This window comes from Pocillopora verrucosa, chromosome 14 (assembly GCF_036669915.1).
Source record: "Pocillopora verrucosa isolate sample1 chromosome 14, ASM3666991v2, whole genome shotgun sequence".
Lineage (NCBI taxonomy): Eukaryota > Metazoa > Cnidaria > Anthozoa > Scleractinia > Pocilloporidae > Pocillopora > Pocillopora verrucosa.
Window position 1 is genome coordinate 7,477,527 of NC_089325.1, and position 17,034 is coordinate 7,494,560.

General features: G+C 38.4%; 3 protein-coding genes across 4 annotated transcripts; all 3 read right to left on the reverse strand.

Annotated features, from left to right (window-relative positions):
- Positions 1 to 239: 239 nt before the first annotated feature.
- On the reverse strand, positions 240 to 4,268 carry LOC131776570 (solute carrier family 25 member 36-A-like). Its single transcript, XM_059092777.2, has 5 exons — positions 4,118 to 4,268; positions 3,508 to 3,571; positions 2,140 to 2,443; positions 1,848 to 1,914; positions 240 to 1,247 (listed from the first exon to the last, which is right to left on the reverse strand). The coding sequence occupies exons 1-5, from the start codon at positions 4,159 to 4,161 to the stop codon at positions 761 to 763; spliced, it is 966 nt and encodes a 321-aa protein (XP_058948760.2). The 5' UTR covers positions 4,162 to 4,268; the 3' UTR covers positions 240 to 760.
- A 4,197-nt stretch (positions 4,269 to 8,465) lies between these two features.
- LOC131776569 (solute carrier family 25 member 36-A) lies at positions 8,466 to 10,730 on the reverse strand. Its single transcript, XM_059092775.2, has one exon. The coding sequence runs from the start codon at positions 10,621 to 10,623 to the stop codon at positions 9,634 to 9,636; it is 990 nt and encodes a 329-aa protein (XP_058948758.2). The 5' UTR covers positions 10,624 to 10,730; the 3' UTR covers positions 8,466 to 9,633.
- Positions 10,731 to 11,391: 661 nt separating this feature from the next.
- On the reverse strand, positions 11,392 to 16,974 carry LOC131776566 (rab proteins geranylgeranyltransferase component A 1-like). 2 transcript variants are annotated; one of them, XM_059092772.2, is made up of 7 exons: positions 16,919 to 16,974; positions 16,622 to 16,688; positions 15,810 to 15,882; positions 15,546 to 15,685; positions 13,612 to 14,999; positions 12,975 to 13,129; positions 11,392 to 12,772 (listed from the first exon to the last, which is right to left on the reverse strand). In XM_059092772.2, exons 1-7 carry the CDS (start codon positions 16,968 to 16,970, stop codon positions 12,473 to 12,475), a joined length of 2,175 nt encoding a protein of 724 aa, XP_058948755.2. In that variant the 5' UTR covers positions 16,971 to 16,974; the 3' UTR covers positions 11,392 to 12,472. The 2 variants fall into 2 exon arrangements, with proteins under 2 accessions (XP_058948755.2, XP_058948756.2); XM_059092773.2 differs by having other exon boundaries at positions 11,541 to 12,772; positions 12,975 to 13,126.
- Positions 16,975 to 17,034: the final 60 nt, after the last annotated feature.

Here is a 17,034-nt window from a genome sequence, read left to right on the forward strand (position 1 = left end):
AATGTGAGGCCATCATTTTCATGTTCTAAAACCAGTGCAATAAGCACCAAGAATGGAGAACTTTAAACTTGCCCTTGCCATTTACATCTCAAAAACAGTTATGCTTAGAATCCCCATTTGGAGTAAACATTGGTGAGAAAAAGAAGATATTAAGACATTTGCCAGGCACTTGAGCACCAAACAAATTGGATGGCTTGAGATTAACCTAGAGATTCATGTCACTATCTTACAACAAGCAATAAAAGAGAGATTCCATTGAAGTTGGTTGACCTTTATTTAAGTTAGTTCATAGGTTTGTTTGCTCTTATTTGTCAACAGTTACAATTTTAAATATGACTTTGAAAAGATAAAATTATTTTCAGTAAAACAAACATATTCAGGTAGTCTCTTCTTTACAAATGTATAAAATCAGTATTTACAATTTTTTAAAGTAAACTTTCAGTCTACTTGTTAAATGGATTGCTTTGAAACTCATAAAATACTTGTGCAATCAAATTCATTTGCCGAAATTATAGTAAACAAGTCACTCAAGATTGTACAGATTCATTATTCCACCTGTATTCTGTACAATAACTACATGTACAATAACTACATAGGTTTTAGAACAGCAGTAAGAATAGGCATTAACTGTTGGCTACCCAGTTTACAAGAAAATTTCAAACCACACTTTCCTTGATTTTTTTTGCCCCTCTTTACTGAGTGCTCTTAGAATTAATAAATTAACCTAACTTAACCAGAATATCAAACAATAAATAACCATTTATAAAGAATCTTCTTTGGAGAAAAAATTTACGACAGCCTCATAAGTCAGAAACATTAATGCAGTGTTTGGAACTTGACGAAGAAGGTGAGTTCCTAGTCCACCATAAAGTCCTACTCTTCCTTCCTCTCGCAGTATTTTCCTGAAAGCCTGGAAGAATGAGTGATATCTTCTTTTTCCATCTATTTCTTTCTGTCGAAGTCGAGTTCTGATAACTTCATGTGGATATGCTACAACAGATGCAATGCATTTTGACATTGCAGCAGCCATCATAAATTGCAAAAAGTCCACTATGTTCTTGTCGTGAGTGCCTCTCAATTTAAAACGATGTCTTTGTACTTCAGCTTTAATGTGTTCATAAATTACAAAGTGAATAACAGTTTCTGTAACACCAACATAAGTTGCAGTGAGTCCTCTATAGAAACCTTTTATTCCATCAGCCTTCCATATATTCTGGATGAGTTTCAATACTTGACCCTTGGAAGCCCTGAAATAGAAACAAACAAATTACAATGAAGCCCAGGACTCAGTTGATCAAAGGCTGATTAGCACTGACCCAAGGTTAAATTGTAATCTGGGTTTCTTTATTCCTTTATTCAAAAGTCCTTTTGGATTAATTTTCTGTGTTCTTTTTAGGGCATCAAATAGTCATATTCTAAACAAAAAGAAATTCAACTGAATTTTTTTTAAGCTTTCAGACCTGAAATCAGATTTTACACTAACCCTGGGTTATCTTAACCCAGCTTCAAACACCCTGGCCCAGGGTTTTATTTTAATCCAGGTTTCTATTTTTCTCTGTTTAGAAGCTGTTTTGGGATACTTTTCTTAATTCATTTTAGAGCATTCAATCATCAAATTGTACACAAACGGACTTTTAATGAATTTTCTTTTAGATCTGAAATCAAATTTCACACCAACCCTGGGCTATCGTAAACCAGCTTTTAACAACCTGCTCCAGCTCTTTATTTTATTAGTAAGATTCCAAGGAAGAATTATAATTTTCAAAATCACTGCTTACAGCTTACATGCTCCTTATTTCCCCTTACAATGAGTGGGACCTGTTTGAGAATATAATTCAGTTTTTTACCTATTGTCTAATTGTAGTCTTGTCTTGATGACCCAGAGTGGACTTGTTAAAGTTGAAGTCACAATCCCTGTATAGAAAGAAAGGATTAAGTCACTTAGTATAATGCAAGTACAAACAGCATTTTCAAAAAAGAAATAGAATAAAACTTTTGATAAAATCAAATGCTGCACAATGGATAATGCATTTATCAACTGTGAAGCCTTATACTTCAGTTGACAAAGTTTTCCATGCTGTGAGAGGAAAGGCCAAAGCCTAACAAGATACTACTTTACGAAATTTTGTTAGAACATACCTGCTGAACAAGCGGATCCAATATGTACAAGTTTGCTTTCAGGAAACACAAAGCCGCTTCTGTTGAGCACTTGTTTAGCTTTAGCATACACTGTGAAGTACAATGCCCTAGAAGGAGCTACTCCCACTAATGTAGGCCCAAGGCCCTTAAACAGGGCTGCCAAACCTTCTGTTTGGGTGATATGTTTTAAACAGGACAGAATACCAACAGGTCTTGAGTAACTGATCTCCACTGGAATACTCCAAATACCACCAGGACCGGTTGCCGATGGGTACAGAACATGTCTAAAAGTTGGAACTGAGGACTGAACAAGAAAGACTGTTCTCAATGATGAGACTAGTAACAGCACGTCATTTGTAGCACACAGTTTGTCATTAAAAGTTTCTGTTAAGTTTTATAGCTGCAATCTCAAGGCCTCTTCTAAACAGACCAGAAATCAAGGCTGCATACTCGAGATATTATATTTTGTGTATAATTTACATCAGAACAGTCAAAGAGCTGATATTCAGGTCAACCAAATTTATTCATGTATGGAAGTTAAAGCTTGGCTACCCCAACTAACACACAGACAGGGCTTTAACACCAGCCTTGGGTGTTAAAAACGTGACCTATTGCATAAACAGACCAGAAATCAATGTTGCCTACTTGAGATATTATATTTTGTGTATACTTTACATCGGAACAGTCACAGAGCTGATATTCAGGTCAACCAAATTAATTCATGTATGGAAGTTAAAGCTTGGCTACCCCAACTAACACACAGACAGGGCTTTGACACCAGCCTTGGGTGTTAAAAACGTGACCTATTGCAGCCTAATAGCCCACTTGCTTTTTTTTCTCACAGTAACAAATTGAAATTCTGAAAGAGGGAAAAGTGGCAAGGTAACATTCTGAAAACCAAACCAGCCCAGTGAAAAGGACTCTACATAGGACAGGATTCTTAACAAGTCACGAATCAAGTCATTCTTAAAATGCGTAAACCAGGTCAGTCCCAAAAAACGTGCCTGTCATCCGAGTTAGACTCGCACCCATGATAGTAATGCAATCCCACAAAGTAAATAAGGTAGCCAGTAATTTTACTTTGAGAAGGTCTGCTTGAGAACAAACTTAACAACTTTGATTGCAAAAGAGTTTCAATCATATCCAGACAAGTTATTACTTCAAATGGTAATGTGAGCTCGATTTCGTCCCATTCCCAATAGCGCGCTTTCGCAAGAATTGAAGATAGCATGGAAAGCAGGCCATGAAAATTCATAAACAAATTGCAAAATAAATATTGCAAACAGGCGAATGTGACTCTTGGTTAAAAAAGCTTTGACATATATTTTATGTCTTATAGGAGTTTTTGATAGTTTTGGATAATCGTACCTGCAATCTCGTCTTTACGACCTCCAGAGGACACGTCAATGTAGCACCGACGGTGCCTCCAATACTGAAAAGAGTAAAAAGCAAAATTAGTTAAGCTTGTTTTTTCTTGCACTTTCAGAAGTAGTATACAAGTAGTATCCACTAGTAGGAACGCACCCTTCAACAACAGCATAGCAGGTTAAAATAGAGTTTACATTCGGAAATTCACCCATGATCGATGAAGTGACGGGGACTTATCAAGGGGAAGCGTTATTTAAGGTGGATTTCTACTAACATCAAACATATAACATTAACGGATGCGTTAAAAAAAAAGCTCCATTGTATCAGACACAATACTGTAAAAGCGCTTGTGTAATCATAGGCAGACGTTTCCCAATTTCTCATATTTTCGTAAGGAATCTTAGACTCTTACTTCACAGTACTACATTTCTCGATAACACATGGCTTACTTTCACGGAGAGATGGAAAATCGCACACTCTGTGAGGCACGAATTCACTCGCAGAAAATTGCGGATTCGTTCAAGCAAAACAACGGTTGGCGGGATGTTATGGCATGTGTATTTTAAACGATCAAATAAAGGAAAACACATCTCTTTTCAAACTAACATACCCTCCAGCCACTAAATGGACGTACGGGGATCTTCCTTTACTCATATCTGGATGGATCTCGCAGTGAAAAAGGTTAGTTTTCTTCTCACCCCGAGCATTTAGGTAACTAATCCTGAAAAGTATGACATAACGAACCTTGAACTCTGTTTACTACAAACTCCGCAGGAATCACATGGCCATGGCTGTAGACGGTTGCTTGACTTAATTTGATTGGTCACTCAATCACTTTCACGTGGTCTTCATTCACAAACTTACATCAAGGTCCACTTCTCACGTGAACATGTGACAATTTTTCCCCTAGGGGGAGGGCTTTAAGTGCGCGACTGAGCTGACTCGTGAATTACCACACGTGTAATAGACATGAACACTTTTTTTCCCCTTTTTGCGACAAATAATTACGATTTTGGAAATGATTCAACTTCTACGAGTGGATATAGAAGGCTAAAGTTCAGGAGTAAAGAGCCAGATGAGCGGCAGAATCATGAAATGAGAACAAAAATAAGACGCGCGGAAAGCAAGCTGGCGCATGTAAAGAGGTGTGTAAAGAGGTGGGGCTGGGGAGGAGGAAGGGTGGGATTGGGTTAAAACAACATGCAGTATTTGTTCCAGGTTTTCCTGAGGGGAGGGGTTGGGAGTACCATATTCGGGTCACGTACAGTATCGTTGAATAATCGAAGACAATAAAGAATGTGTTCTACTGTACCAATGACGCATTTAAAATGCGTTAACTCACTTATACACGCAATATCCCGGGTTTTACAACACACGTATACGCCATGCAAGACATGCAACAAATTTCCTTCGTTATTTTCCGGGCTCAAAGTAGCCAAGAATATTAAAATACTTTTTTCATAAGTAGGCACACAGCAACGAAACCTTTATCTAATTTGGTTTTATCAGTGGATTTTATAATGTCAAATGACCACCGAAAAGAGTTGCTAACATGACGTTTCGAGTGTTGGCCCTTCGTCACAGCGAGATTTAAGTACAAAGAAATAGAGCTAAGCCATTGGTAGGAACATGGTAACGTGAAAACACAATGATAAATAAGTTAAATGAATGGCGCCCGTTGATACCTTGGGGATTAAAAGTTCCGATTTAAAGATAAATTTTGTTCTAGAGTTCTGCGGATTTCCGAACTACTAAGATGAAGGGATCCCGCAGAATGACATTGTTGTAGCAATCTGTTTAGTTGTAAGCTCAGTTCGGAATTGCCTAATCTCTGCCCGCGGCTGAGGTAAAGCGTCACGTTTTTTGCAACGAACTACATACATTACGCTATAGAGCAAAAACTATTTCAAAACAGATTGCTACTATTCAAGAGTAGGGAAAAATATCCAGTTAGAAAAGGCTTCCTTTTTGAGATATGTTGTATGTCGAAGGTAACTATATTCCCAGGGCGGTGTGTGGGGAAAATGTCACCAATTTCAAGAGAGTTTGAGAATGGGAAGAAACAATTAAGTCTGTCGTAAAATAAAAGCCTAGAGGCTGAGTTTGGACACGAAGATTTCCATTACACCGACCCCCTCTGTCAGCAGATAACATATGCAACTCAGATTTTACCCACAAACTCATGATCATATCTGTGCCGTTTCAGTTAAGTTCGGTTTGAAAGAGGAGTGAAGAAATTTTCTGCGTCAGAAAATCTTGGTGTGCTGGCATCGACTAAGGTCATACTAAGACCTGATTCAGACACACTAGAAGTCGTAGAATCCTTCTACGTTATCCTATTCTTACTCAACATTTACTCTCTGAGGCCGATACATCCGACTTTTTTGAAATAACGTTTCCTGGGCTATTTTCTTCAAGCTTCAGCCCTTCAAGTGACCTTCCTTGTTGTTCGTGGGTAAGTTTTCAGAACCCTTCTCGGCTCGTCAGGGTGTAGGTGATTTAACTGAACTATTAAAGACGTGGTAGTAATCTCGGTGTTTAGACAAGGGCACACTCAAAAAGAAAAAGACATAAATACAAAAAACATTGACAAAAACAAAACACAGATGGATTGGAGAGAGGCTTGGGTCGAATGGAATAACTTTCGCAATCTCGAGCCCAGGGTCATTTTGGCTCCTTGTCAGCGGTATGGTCGCCAAATAGCGTAAGTAATGTCCATAACAGTTCCCCATACATGACCTACCTTGGCCAAACAGACATTCATTATTTAGCGACCATACCGTTAACAAGGAGCCAAAATGACATTGGGTTCTAGATTGAAACTTTCGTTATGCGACCCGACTCAAGCCCCCTTTCTCTATCGCACACAAAATTCTGCATCGCGTAATTCATATAGGAACATTGACTGAGCTTCTGGTATGATTCATATGCATGGTACCGTGTGGTTATTCCGGTTAGAACGAGTAAAAGGGAATAAATTCATAGGTATTTTCTTCACTATTTTCCAAAAAAAGGGGGTTTCCCAAACTGATGACAGTGCTCTTAAGGGGCGGATTTTTAAAGGGGGGGTGGGGGGGGGCACCACGAGCGCCGTAGGCGTGAGCTTTCTAGGGGGGTCTGGGGGTATGAAAATGTATAGTTTGTAATTAGCGGCCTCCAATTAACCGCACTTATGGCTCAGTGACCTATTTGTCGTTTACAACAAAGATTTGGGCCATAACTGAAGCCGATTACGTCTTGAAAGTTGTCTGATAATACTTTCTTACAGTGAGAGTTAATTTTGATTTTACAAAATTCAGTTCACCCTCCCCCCCCCATTTCTCTCGCGAACCATGTAAGCGGTAATGGGGAGGATGATACGATTGAGAAAATCTATATGTATGTATATAAATATGTATATTTATATATCTGCTCGTTCTTTACCTTTCTCCATTTTTTTCTTTGGGTGGGAATCCCTCCTCTTAGTGAAGTTTGTCTCCTCATCTCAAGGAATTTTTTCTCTCTGCAGGACTGGGGAAAGGGAGACACGCTATAGGCTTGTTTGACCCTTAAGACCCTTATGATGCTGATTGAGCGAAAGCTCTTTTACTCTGTGGGTAGGTTGAGTGACATCCCTAATAACGCCTATGAAGGAGACTTAAGGAGAGGCGATATCTTCATAAAAGATTGCCTATAATACACGTAACGCTACAATTCAAAAGCACAATCATAGAGGATACTTAGCTGTAAAACTAAGAATACGATACGATGGATTATAGGCTCTGTTTTGAATAATTTATTTACGTATGAAATGAATGAAGATCAACATATACCCCACAATTACCAGAAACGTTGGCAACTCAAAACTCATCCTAAAGACTGGGTAATTTAGTATTGTCAACTCAGTTGATAACGTAAGTTGGCCACCGTAAAGACGGTTTTAAAGCTGACGTTTCAAGCGTTAGCCCTTCGTCAGAGCGAATGCACGAAGGGCAAACGCTAAGGGCTATTCGCTCTGAGGAAGGGCTTTGAAACTACGGTGGCCAATTCAGTTATCATTTCAGTTGATAATACCAGATTACCCCTTTATACTCTTCCACCGACGCAGCACCACATTTCCTCTAAAAACTTACCCCCTCCATTCTAAAGAAAGTTTTCCAACGACATTTTTTAGACAAAAGGTCTTAGCTGCCTGGTTTCAATTTCCTCGTACAGATCATGTGACGGTGTTTGAGCGGTTATTGTCTGCAAGTGGGTTTTTACATCCCAACATCGTCCTCTCTCCTTCTCCTACTCCGAGGAAGAAGGAAAGGGGACCTTGAGAACGAGGTTGATTTTGCACCCCCGATATCAATAAAGAGAAGTCACCAAGCCTTTTTGGGATTTTACGTCCTCTGTAACATCATAACTAAGGCCTATGAACACAAAAAGCAGGGGTGTGGCTCGGATTTTTCAAGGGGAGGAGGATCAAACCGTGTCACAAACTCGTCCCTAGCCCCTTCGTCTGGGGCGAACGGAAAAAGGACCTGGATACGAGGTTGACTGTGTCACCCAGCTGTCACTTACTTATTATACTATAATAATAGGTTGAAATGTAGACATGCACACTGTGATTCCCTTAAACTAAGTTGCAGTTCTCAGATGAGCAGTGAACGTGAGGAAAGGAAAAGGCTATAAAGAAAAGATCATTAATACTGGTTTACATTTAAGAATGTGAATTTAACCAGAGCCATAGAAGGCAAGACTAGAAATAATTCCCTTTGCCAGTAATAAGTGATTGTGAAAAAATAATAAGAGGAATTCTTTACTTGAAAACAACTTGGGAAGAACTTCAAGCTGAGGAATGGACAAATGGTTTTTGGCTATTTCATAGCTTGCTGGAGTCAGTAATAACAGTCATGATTCAGAAAACACTTTCGTGAGGTTTCCAAATATTTTTGTCTGTAACCAATCCATACATTAGAAATATATTCATCAACTAAGCAGTTGTGAAAGGTATTTATTTACTTTAATGACAAAAGTCCTCATGAAATATAAATTCTTAGCAGTAATTAATAAGCAAAACTCTATCCAGGGCTACTCTCACCCACAACAGTATAAATAGTTTCTTCTGCCAATAATAGTTCAGTTCAACTCTTTCACCCTTCCCACTCCCCTGACCAGTACTCAACATTACCTACCCACCCTGTCTAAAAAATATTTATTGAGAAAATATTTTATTGATATTTATTTAGAAAATATCAAAATGCAACTTCTTCCAAACACCTCATTACCTTGACCTTATATTTACATGAAACATAATTTCATGTAGACCACAACACGAAATATAAATATTTACACTGAACCATTTGCGTACATCTGGGAAGAATCAATTGCACTTAGCAAAGGTCAAGAGAAAAATCAGATGAATAGGGTTTTCTAAGAAAACATACATGATTACGCAGTAATTAAGTGAGAAGCTAATTCATGCATCTTTCCAAATAAACCATTCACTTCACATTTTTTTAAAAGAAAAATAAAAGAATGAAAAAAAAGGGCAAACCAAAATGATTAATGCTTTGCTGATACCTTTCCTGAGAGGAGAAAACAAAATTATTTCATATGCTCTTTCTGAAAGAACACTCTCACCAAGTTTATTTTTTTGAGTGAGTCTTTTTTCAAGAATTAAGATTTAGAACACATCTACCTATTTGATATATCATTCTTGGCATTTACTGACCTGAGCTATGTAATCTTGAATAAACAAATGGTTACTTTTGATCATTATCATTCCCAAGACTTCAGTTGCAACCCATAGCAACTCCTGAACTAAAAGAACAATCTAATTTATTTAAATATTTATCACCTTGCCTGCGAGAGCTCTTCCTAGGTTTAAAGCGTTTGAAGAGAGGATAAAGACACTATTTCCATTACAAATGGACTCAACAAGGTCGTTCAGAAAAAAAAACAAAAAAACAAAAAAACGCAGCCCCCCAGGAAATTTCTTTGAACTTGAAATTTTAAATGATGATAATTGACAAAAATTTAATCTACTTACGCGCTAGTATCATACTACATCAGCTTACACAAATTGGGTGCACCAATTTGGTTTTAACAACGATTATTGTTGATAAAGAACTACTGATCAATTTAAAGCGAACGCATTAACTACTCCAAAAGGTACACGACTCCTTCGTAAGTGAAAAACATTATCACTGTATTTGGAACTTGTCGAATTAAGTGGGTTCCTAAACCTCCATAGAGACCTCTCCATCCTTCCTCTTTCACAACTGTTTTCAGCGTTTGAAGAAACGAATTGTATTTTTGTTTTCCGAGGAAATCGCTTTCTTGTTGACGTAGCCGAGTTCGTGCAACTTCATGAGGATAGCAAAGACTTGCAGCGATGGATTTGGAAACGCCGGCTGACAGCATGCACTCGATCACATTCAGGTCTCTTTGGGTCTTCTGTTGAAACTTTAGCAATCTCGCTTTCACTTTCTCGTAGATCGTAAAATGCACCACTGTCTCTGAGATTCCTACGTAGGAAGCTGAAAGTCCTCGGTAAAAAGCTCTGATTCCTTCGCTCTTGTAAGCATCTCTTACTATATGGAAAGCATTTACTCTCCGCGCTTCCCTGTTGTCCAACTGTAGTCGCGTTTTGACGAACCACAAAGGATTTGTAACCGTGTGATTTACAAACGAAGCTATAGCCGCGGATGTCATATAAACAATTGAGGAATCGGCAACTAGCTTACCAGATTTGTTCAGTATCTCCTTTGTTGTTGAATAGAGGGCAAAATAAATTGCTCTTGATGGGGTGACACCGAGTAATGTGGGCCCCAATCCTTTGTACAACGAAAAGAACCCTTCGTGCTGAACCATGTACCTTCCATAGGAAAATACTCCTTTGAAGCGATTCGCCGCAACATTAAGCTTCGAGTTAGCCACACTAGCTGTACTTAAATTTGCGGCTTGGCCACTGGACGAAATATTGCGAGAAACGCGTAGATTTGCTGTTCGTTGAAGCCGAAACGCAGAAGATTGAAGTCTCGTCTGAATCACCTCGATAGGACATGTTACGAAGGCACCGAACGAGCCGCCTAAACCACCAGCGACGAAATGTACCATGGCAGAGTGCTGTTTCTTTGTTTGACTCATGATTGAAATAAAATGACTAAGAAACAGAGCTGGAAGATAACGGCGGTGATTTTACAATTGGAGGGAGAGTAATTTGTAACCGGCATCACCTGCTGAAAAAGTTTGAAAGATAGAAAATATTGTACGTCGTTTAAGTTGTTCTATAGGATGACGTAAGGACAACACCCCCATCCTTACCAAATAAGGATTAGTTGTGTAAGCTCTTCTTCCTCGCAACTTGTGGAGCACTTGGCTCACTACGAATGTTTATGCCACAAATATAAGTTTGTAAAAATTCTTTACCAATCAAAATAAACAACGAACAACTAAAATTAAATCAACTTTTATGAAAAATAGTATTCATTGTTCATCAAAATCTCAGATAAGTTTGACGTTTGTTAATTCTGACACGTTTTTTTCTACCACGATGCTATCCCATAAAACTGTTTTGATCCAAGTTTACAAAAACTTGTTGTTATGTAATACACGTATTACATTCCATTTGCACGCCAGCTGACCTCAAGTCACATGCTTTTATACATCATACGATCACCTGTGCGTGATATCAAGCAAAATGCGTAGGAATGAAAGAGTGAGTTTACAGTCGCAACCAACCACGCTAAAGGTTTCATCATCCATTTTAATTCGCGATCTTATTTTCGAAGGAAAGAAAACATAAGAAATTGCCTGAGGATCGGTTATTCGTTGAACTGCCTTTACCATTTATAATAAGTTTATCTATTTTGAGCTGTTTTCCTAGTAAAACCCTGATTTCCTATGATGGCTCGTGAAATTCACGTGGATACCATGTGATGTGGGCAACAGACCAAAATAAAACATACTTGTTTTCGACTTGCTTTATGGCCTATTGAATTAAGAATCTCGGGGAGGTTAAGTTACGGAGTTTCCTCATTTACTAAAATGAACACAAAAAGCATGAAAAAAGCCAAGGACAGTGAAACTATGGAACCATAGTCATTCAAGTGGATGTAAATTTTGCGCTGTAGTAAAGTAAACGTCTCATTTTCAAACAAAGGAAACTTGCAATTAACTCGAGATAACAGATTTAATGAAGAAACTGTGTAAAGGTTCCAACAGTTTCGCATTCTTTTTAGCCCGCATAATAACTCCCAATAGATTTATAAGTACCCGGTCACTTCGCCGACACTAATGGTCAACGCGCCGACATAATAGTGACTTCGCCGACAGTCTCGGTCACTTCCGCCGACACGTGCACACACCGGAAACGTAAAACAAAACTTTGAAACATTCCGCAAAGTGGATTCATTAATCTTAGAAAGAGTCCAGTAAAGAGGGTATGCGATAAAAATTACCCTATAGATTTTGCAAATTTCTGGTTATTCACTAGTTGTTGTTTTAACTGTTTTTATTTCATTAGAACGACAAAAATTACAATCTTGTAGGAAATGTGTCGCACTGAAGTCAAATGTTCCTTGCTTGAGTCCATTTCATGGCTTGATTCCCAAACAAGAAGAGAGATATGAACGTTGGCACATTAATGAAATAATAATAAGAAAATACCATCCTCGTTTCCAGAGCTAGTCGATTTCGAAAAGATCCTACTCTCCAGATTTCTAAGGTTTCTTTTTACGCTTTTGTTTGAGCACTGTCCACAACCATTCGGATAAATCTGGGGCCTAGTTTTATCGGTTTGCCTCATAGTCCAACTTATTTTGATCATTCGGTCACCGAAAACAAAATTTTCCTAAAGAAACTTTCGAGAGAGCTTCCATTTTGAAAACGCCAGCTCGGGTCAGTGGAGGAGAGTGGAACGCCGATAGCTAGCCCCATGTGGCCTCATGAATGTCACTGTCTCTTTTAGCCTTTGCAAAAACATATGTATTTACTTTCATTCATTTGCCAAATGTTCCTGCGGTTCAGAAGAAGTCGCTCCAGTTCCGCTCTCATTTTTCTCTTCTACTGATTGGCTGTCCACACCATCCCCACCATCCCCACCCTCAGCTTGCTCATGTAACGCTCTCCCCTCTCCACCGTCTATGATATCATCGTTCTGAGGATTTGCCAAGTCTGTTTGTGGGGTGTTGTGATTTGGATCCTGTAGAAAGTCATCCAATATAATATCTTCTGGGTTAGGAACAGGCTGCAAGAATTCTTCATCAGGGCAGATTTTTTCGAACACTTCCTTAGCCTGTAAAAAGAAAAACATCCTAACTTTTTAAATGTCCTCGATATAGTTCCAGTAACTCCTACCTATATATTTTCAGCTCTATGTTCCCTCTCACAAATTTTTGTCCAATTCAGAGTTTCCCAGTTGATCGTTCTCTGTACATTGTTTCACCTATCCCTTAGACAATGCAGTGACAATATCTTTAGCTGAAAGCTATCAGTACCTGCTGCAATGCCTCTCCAAATCCTAAGCTCAATCCAGGCAGCGAGAGAGCATGTACATTTGATGGCAAGTCAACAACACATGAGGAATCAGGAATAAATTGGTTGAAATACAAAGACCACAGAACTGTTGGCTTGTCGCTGTGAAGGTTTCCTGCTTTGAGACAAATAGCAAAGAACAATAATTCAATAAAATAATGAGTCTCATCTTGTGTATTTTAACGTATCACAGGTAACTGCCTTAAATAAAAAGGAATTTTACAATGGTTCTGTACTGTCAACCAACAATGAAGAGGTGAGATTAAGCCTTCAGCCCTTTACACCCTAACATCATTATGTATATTCTCCATACTGTTCTCTATATATTTGCTAAGGCGGTGACAAGAAGAATTTGTGTATCAATCAAGAGCTTCTTTTGTCGGTGATCATTTCCTTTATTGTTGTGACCTTAGTGTGTCATTTAGGGGTGATATTTTAAGGAGGAATTAGATGCTAGTCACTCTTAGAGGTCAAAGAATTAAGATTCAAGGGTAATTGAGGATGGAAAATATTACTACCGGTTGCAAATGAGGACTTGGCCAATTTTCCTTTCAGGTCTGAATTCATATGTCACTGCTCAACAGAAATGATAAAACTGACCTTCAGAAGGAAAATGAAACAACTTGTTTGCTGTTGCTTCCAAATCATCCTTAGCTGATGTCACACCTTTACTGACTAAATGGACCACATAGAGGCCATTAGGGCTGGCCATAGAGGCTGACCCTAATTGAATGACTCTCACTGGTTCTTCTCCTTCTAATGATGGTGGAACAGACAGAACTGATACGCACTCCTCCTTTGAAATCTTCAAGGAACTAGATGTTATGAAAACTCCTCTGGAAACAAACTGACAGCACTCCTTTTTGTAAATGTTTGGGACATATGAATGCTCCATTATCAGCCATTTACACTTCAGGAGCTGATTCTCAGAAATTACTCCTGTACACTTGCCATTTTCCTGGCTGATTGTTATTTCTGATGCACTTCTTCGAAGGCAATATAAACCACCAAACACTGCACACATTCTGCAAAATGCCTGTGGTAACTCACCAGCACCATAGAGGGGCCAAATAAAAGGGGTGTTTCCATAGCGTCCAAGTGATTGTAAAAAGCTTTGCGTAGCCTTAAGTCCAATGACTGTTGCAGTTTCAGGCTTGACCATGGCTATGGCATGAACTATGAAATGCTGCAAATTGGGTGTCAGTCTGCGCGACTGGAGGAATTCAACATATGGTTTGTTTTCATGTCCTTCATACTGCTCTTGCTGTTGTTCGAAATCAAGGCAGAAAGTCAGAAATTTCATGAGCATTCGTTTCTCCACCACAGATATTGCATTGCTGCTGAATACATCAGCTCTTGAACATGGTACCTCTTCTACTCGTCCATCCATGTATGTCAATATTCTGGTTACAGTTTTGAACTCTGCATAATGACTAATATTTGCCGAGATCAGTGCCTCCACTAAGGGTCCTCTGGAGAACAGAAGTTTAGGAGATATGTCAATGTTGAATCTTCTCCAGTATGGCTTCAGATCATCATATGTCATGTCAGGACATATAGCAGGCTTCTTTTCACTTCTATGCCTTGGTTGTGACAAAGAGGAAAGTTCTTGACCATCTCTGGAATCTGTTACTGTTGGTAGCTCTTCATCATGATTCTCCTTAAAATCTTTATCAGAAACTTTTTCTTCACTGAGTGGAGTTTCATTACTCTCTTCTAACTGAGTAGGACTGCTAGTACTGTTTAAGTCAGATGTATTCAACTTCTCATGGCTATCATCTGATGGCCTATCTACAGAACCTTCAGCTTCATTTCCTGATCCTTCTGCACCTGCAATTACTTTTGAGGGGTCATTTTCACCAGATGGAACTGGTTTAACCTCTTTGGTCTCAACAGATTTCCAAGCTTCACTGAAGCTTGCTGCTGTTTCAAGTGTTGAGTCCTCCTTTGATCCAGAGAGACCAAACTCTTGCTCTTGTTTTTTCTCACTAAAGCAACAAAGCACAAAATTAATAGAAAGTCACAGTTAATAGTCTCAAAAAAGGCTACTTTAACCTTCTGATTGCCATTATCAGATTTATTAAGTAATTCTGCCTTCTGGCTACCATTAATTTTAAAATTTAATAATTAAGCAAAATAACAGCCATTGGATGATATATTTGTCTTCTTCAGATTTATTACCTGTTTGCTGAGTAGTGTATCAACATTGTAAGTAGTAATTTTGATCATTTTTGATTGTTAAAGAGTTCAGTTTAAGCAAGGCAATAAGAAAATATCATCATCAAATGTCATGGCAAATATAGTGTTTGAACCAAACTTGAACTGAAGATTTCTCTTTTCCAGGGAACAAGGAGTGAAACAGCTGTTTGAAAAGTGACATCCTTCTTTTTGGGTGATCCTTCCCCATATTCATGTGATAAAGTTTAAGCTAAGTAATGGCACTACATTAAGTTGTGAACTCATTTTTTCTCCATAATTTTAATTTATTAATTAATAAAATATCTCACTAAAGAACAAATACATATCTTACTCACCTAAAATAAGATCTAACCACTATATTGTTCACTGTGTTAGAGTGGCTGGGAACTGGGACTGAGAAGGTACCAGACTCCAAGCTTGGTGGTTCCTTGTTGTGGGCACCAGATTCATCTGATGCACCTCCATGAGTTTCACCCTACAATCAAAAACATTTTTTTGCAAATTAATTTACATGCATCATCATCTCTATATCAAACACTTTCCAAATCAATTAGGCATACTGCATAAAGGAATATATATTTTAGAATCCTTTTAATTACCTGGTTGAGTTCAATCCACTTTAACAAACTGTCAAAGGTAAATGTGGCCCACTGTCCAGAATAATAATCATTCCTGGAAAAAAACAATTTCCTAGATCAAATAATGAGCAAATTTTACATTTACTATAATTGTATGCAACCTCTATCCAAGCTATTAGTAACATGGAAGATTTTGTGGCATGATGTACATTTGGTGTAATCCTGGTTCCCATGTCCTTGTTTGGACCCTGATGAGGAAATTGTTTTGTGTTCATGAAAACTTTATTCTCAGAGTACCTCCCTCTATGACAGAGTAGGCAGCAAAGTGGACAAGAAACTTGGGGAAAACCCCAAGAGGAAGTTAATCTGTGAAAAATTAGCATCATATCTACGAGGAGAAGCAATTAAGCTTGTTGGTCCTTACTACTGAAACCCAGAAAAGTATGATTCTAGTAGTAAATTATGAACCCTAAGACTACACTTCAGGATCTGGCTCTGAACAATTTCTTGATTTATAATTACACAACTAACCCAAAGACACAAGTTCTTTGGTACTTCATGATGTTCTTCAGCTAAACCATAGGAACAAAACTACGTTTTGTAAAATTTCCGCACTGCCCTATACTATTGTAAAACAAATCTGTTTTCCCAATGGTAATGTATTATTTTTGTCATTGTTTTCTCTATCCAAGAACTGAATGCATAATGAAGTATGGGGCTGTGCGGAAATTTCACCCAACGTTTAATTACCGACGCGTGTGGATCATCAACTGAGCACTAAATTTTACTCTGTATTGGGATCGAGAAAACATGTTTGTGTATCTGTCACTGACCTGTCTAAATGAAGAACCTTCAGACCCACTCTTGACAGAGAAGCTGCCACCACAGACTCCGGGAAACCTTGTAAAACAAAATAAGACTGGCTACGAATTACGCTTTCTGATGCACTAACACTACAATGTGGAATTCGAGGTCAAAGTTCATAAGCACACCCTTTCCCCATCTCCGAGAAAATTCATCGAAATTTCGCCTTAGTGGCCCCATAACTGCAGTAACACACAACAAAAGCTTTTCAGACTGTTTTTCCGTCAAAATTTATCTATACACCATTATTTTACTACAGATCCTACCCGTTCCAAGTACAATCACATCGAAATCATCAGGAAGGTTATCCTCCGCCATTTTGGGTATTATAAATGACACATATCAAAGGGTAGCTGATTGGTTATCTTTCTTTTATCCAATC

Bases quoted from the DNA above. Each gene is read 5' to 3' on its own strand.
- LOC131776570 (XM_059092777.2), bottom strand. From the start codon at position 4,161: ATGAGTAAAGGAAGATCCCCGTACGTCCATTTAGTGGCTGGAGG. The intron at 2,444-3,507 runs GTACGATTATCC...TTTCTTGTTCAG, and splicing joins TCGTAAAGACGAGATTGCAG to TCCTCAGTTCCAACTTTTAG. The intron at 1,248-1,847 runs GTAAAAAACTGA...TTTCTATTTCAG, and splicing joins AGACTACAATTAGACAATAG to GGCTTCCAAGGGTCAAGTAT.
- LOC131776569 (XM_059092775.2), bottom strand. From the start codon at position 10,623: ATGAGTCAAACAAAGAAACAGCACTCTGCCATGGTACATTTCGTCGCT.
- LOC131776566 (XM_059092772.2), bottom strand. From the start codon at position 16,970: ATGGCGGAGGATAACCTTCCTGATGATTTCGATGTGATTGTACTTGGA. The intron at 15,883-16,621 runs GTCAGTGACAGA...GTTTTTTTCCAG, and splicing joins AAGGTTCTTCATTTAGACAG to GAATGATTATTATTCTGGAC. The intron at 12,773-12,974 runs GTACTGATAGCT...TTCTTTTTACAG, and splicing joins TTGGAGAGGCATTGCAGCAG to GCTAAGGAAGTGTTCGAAAA.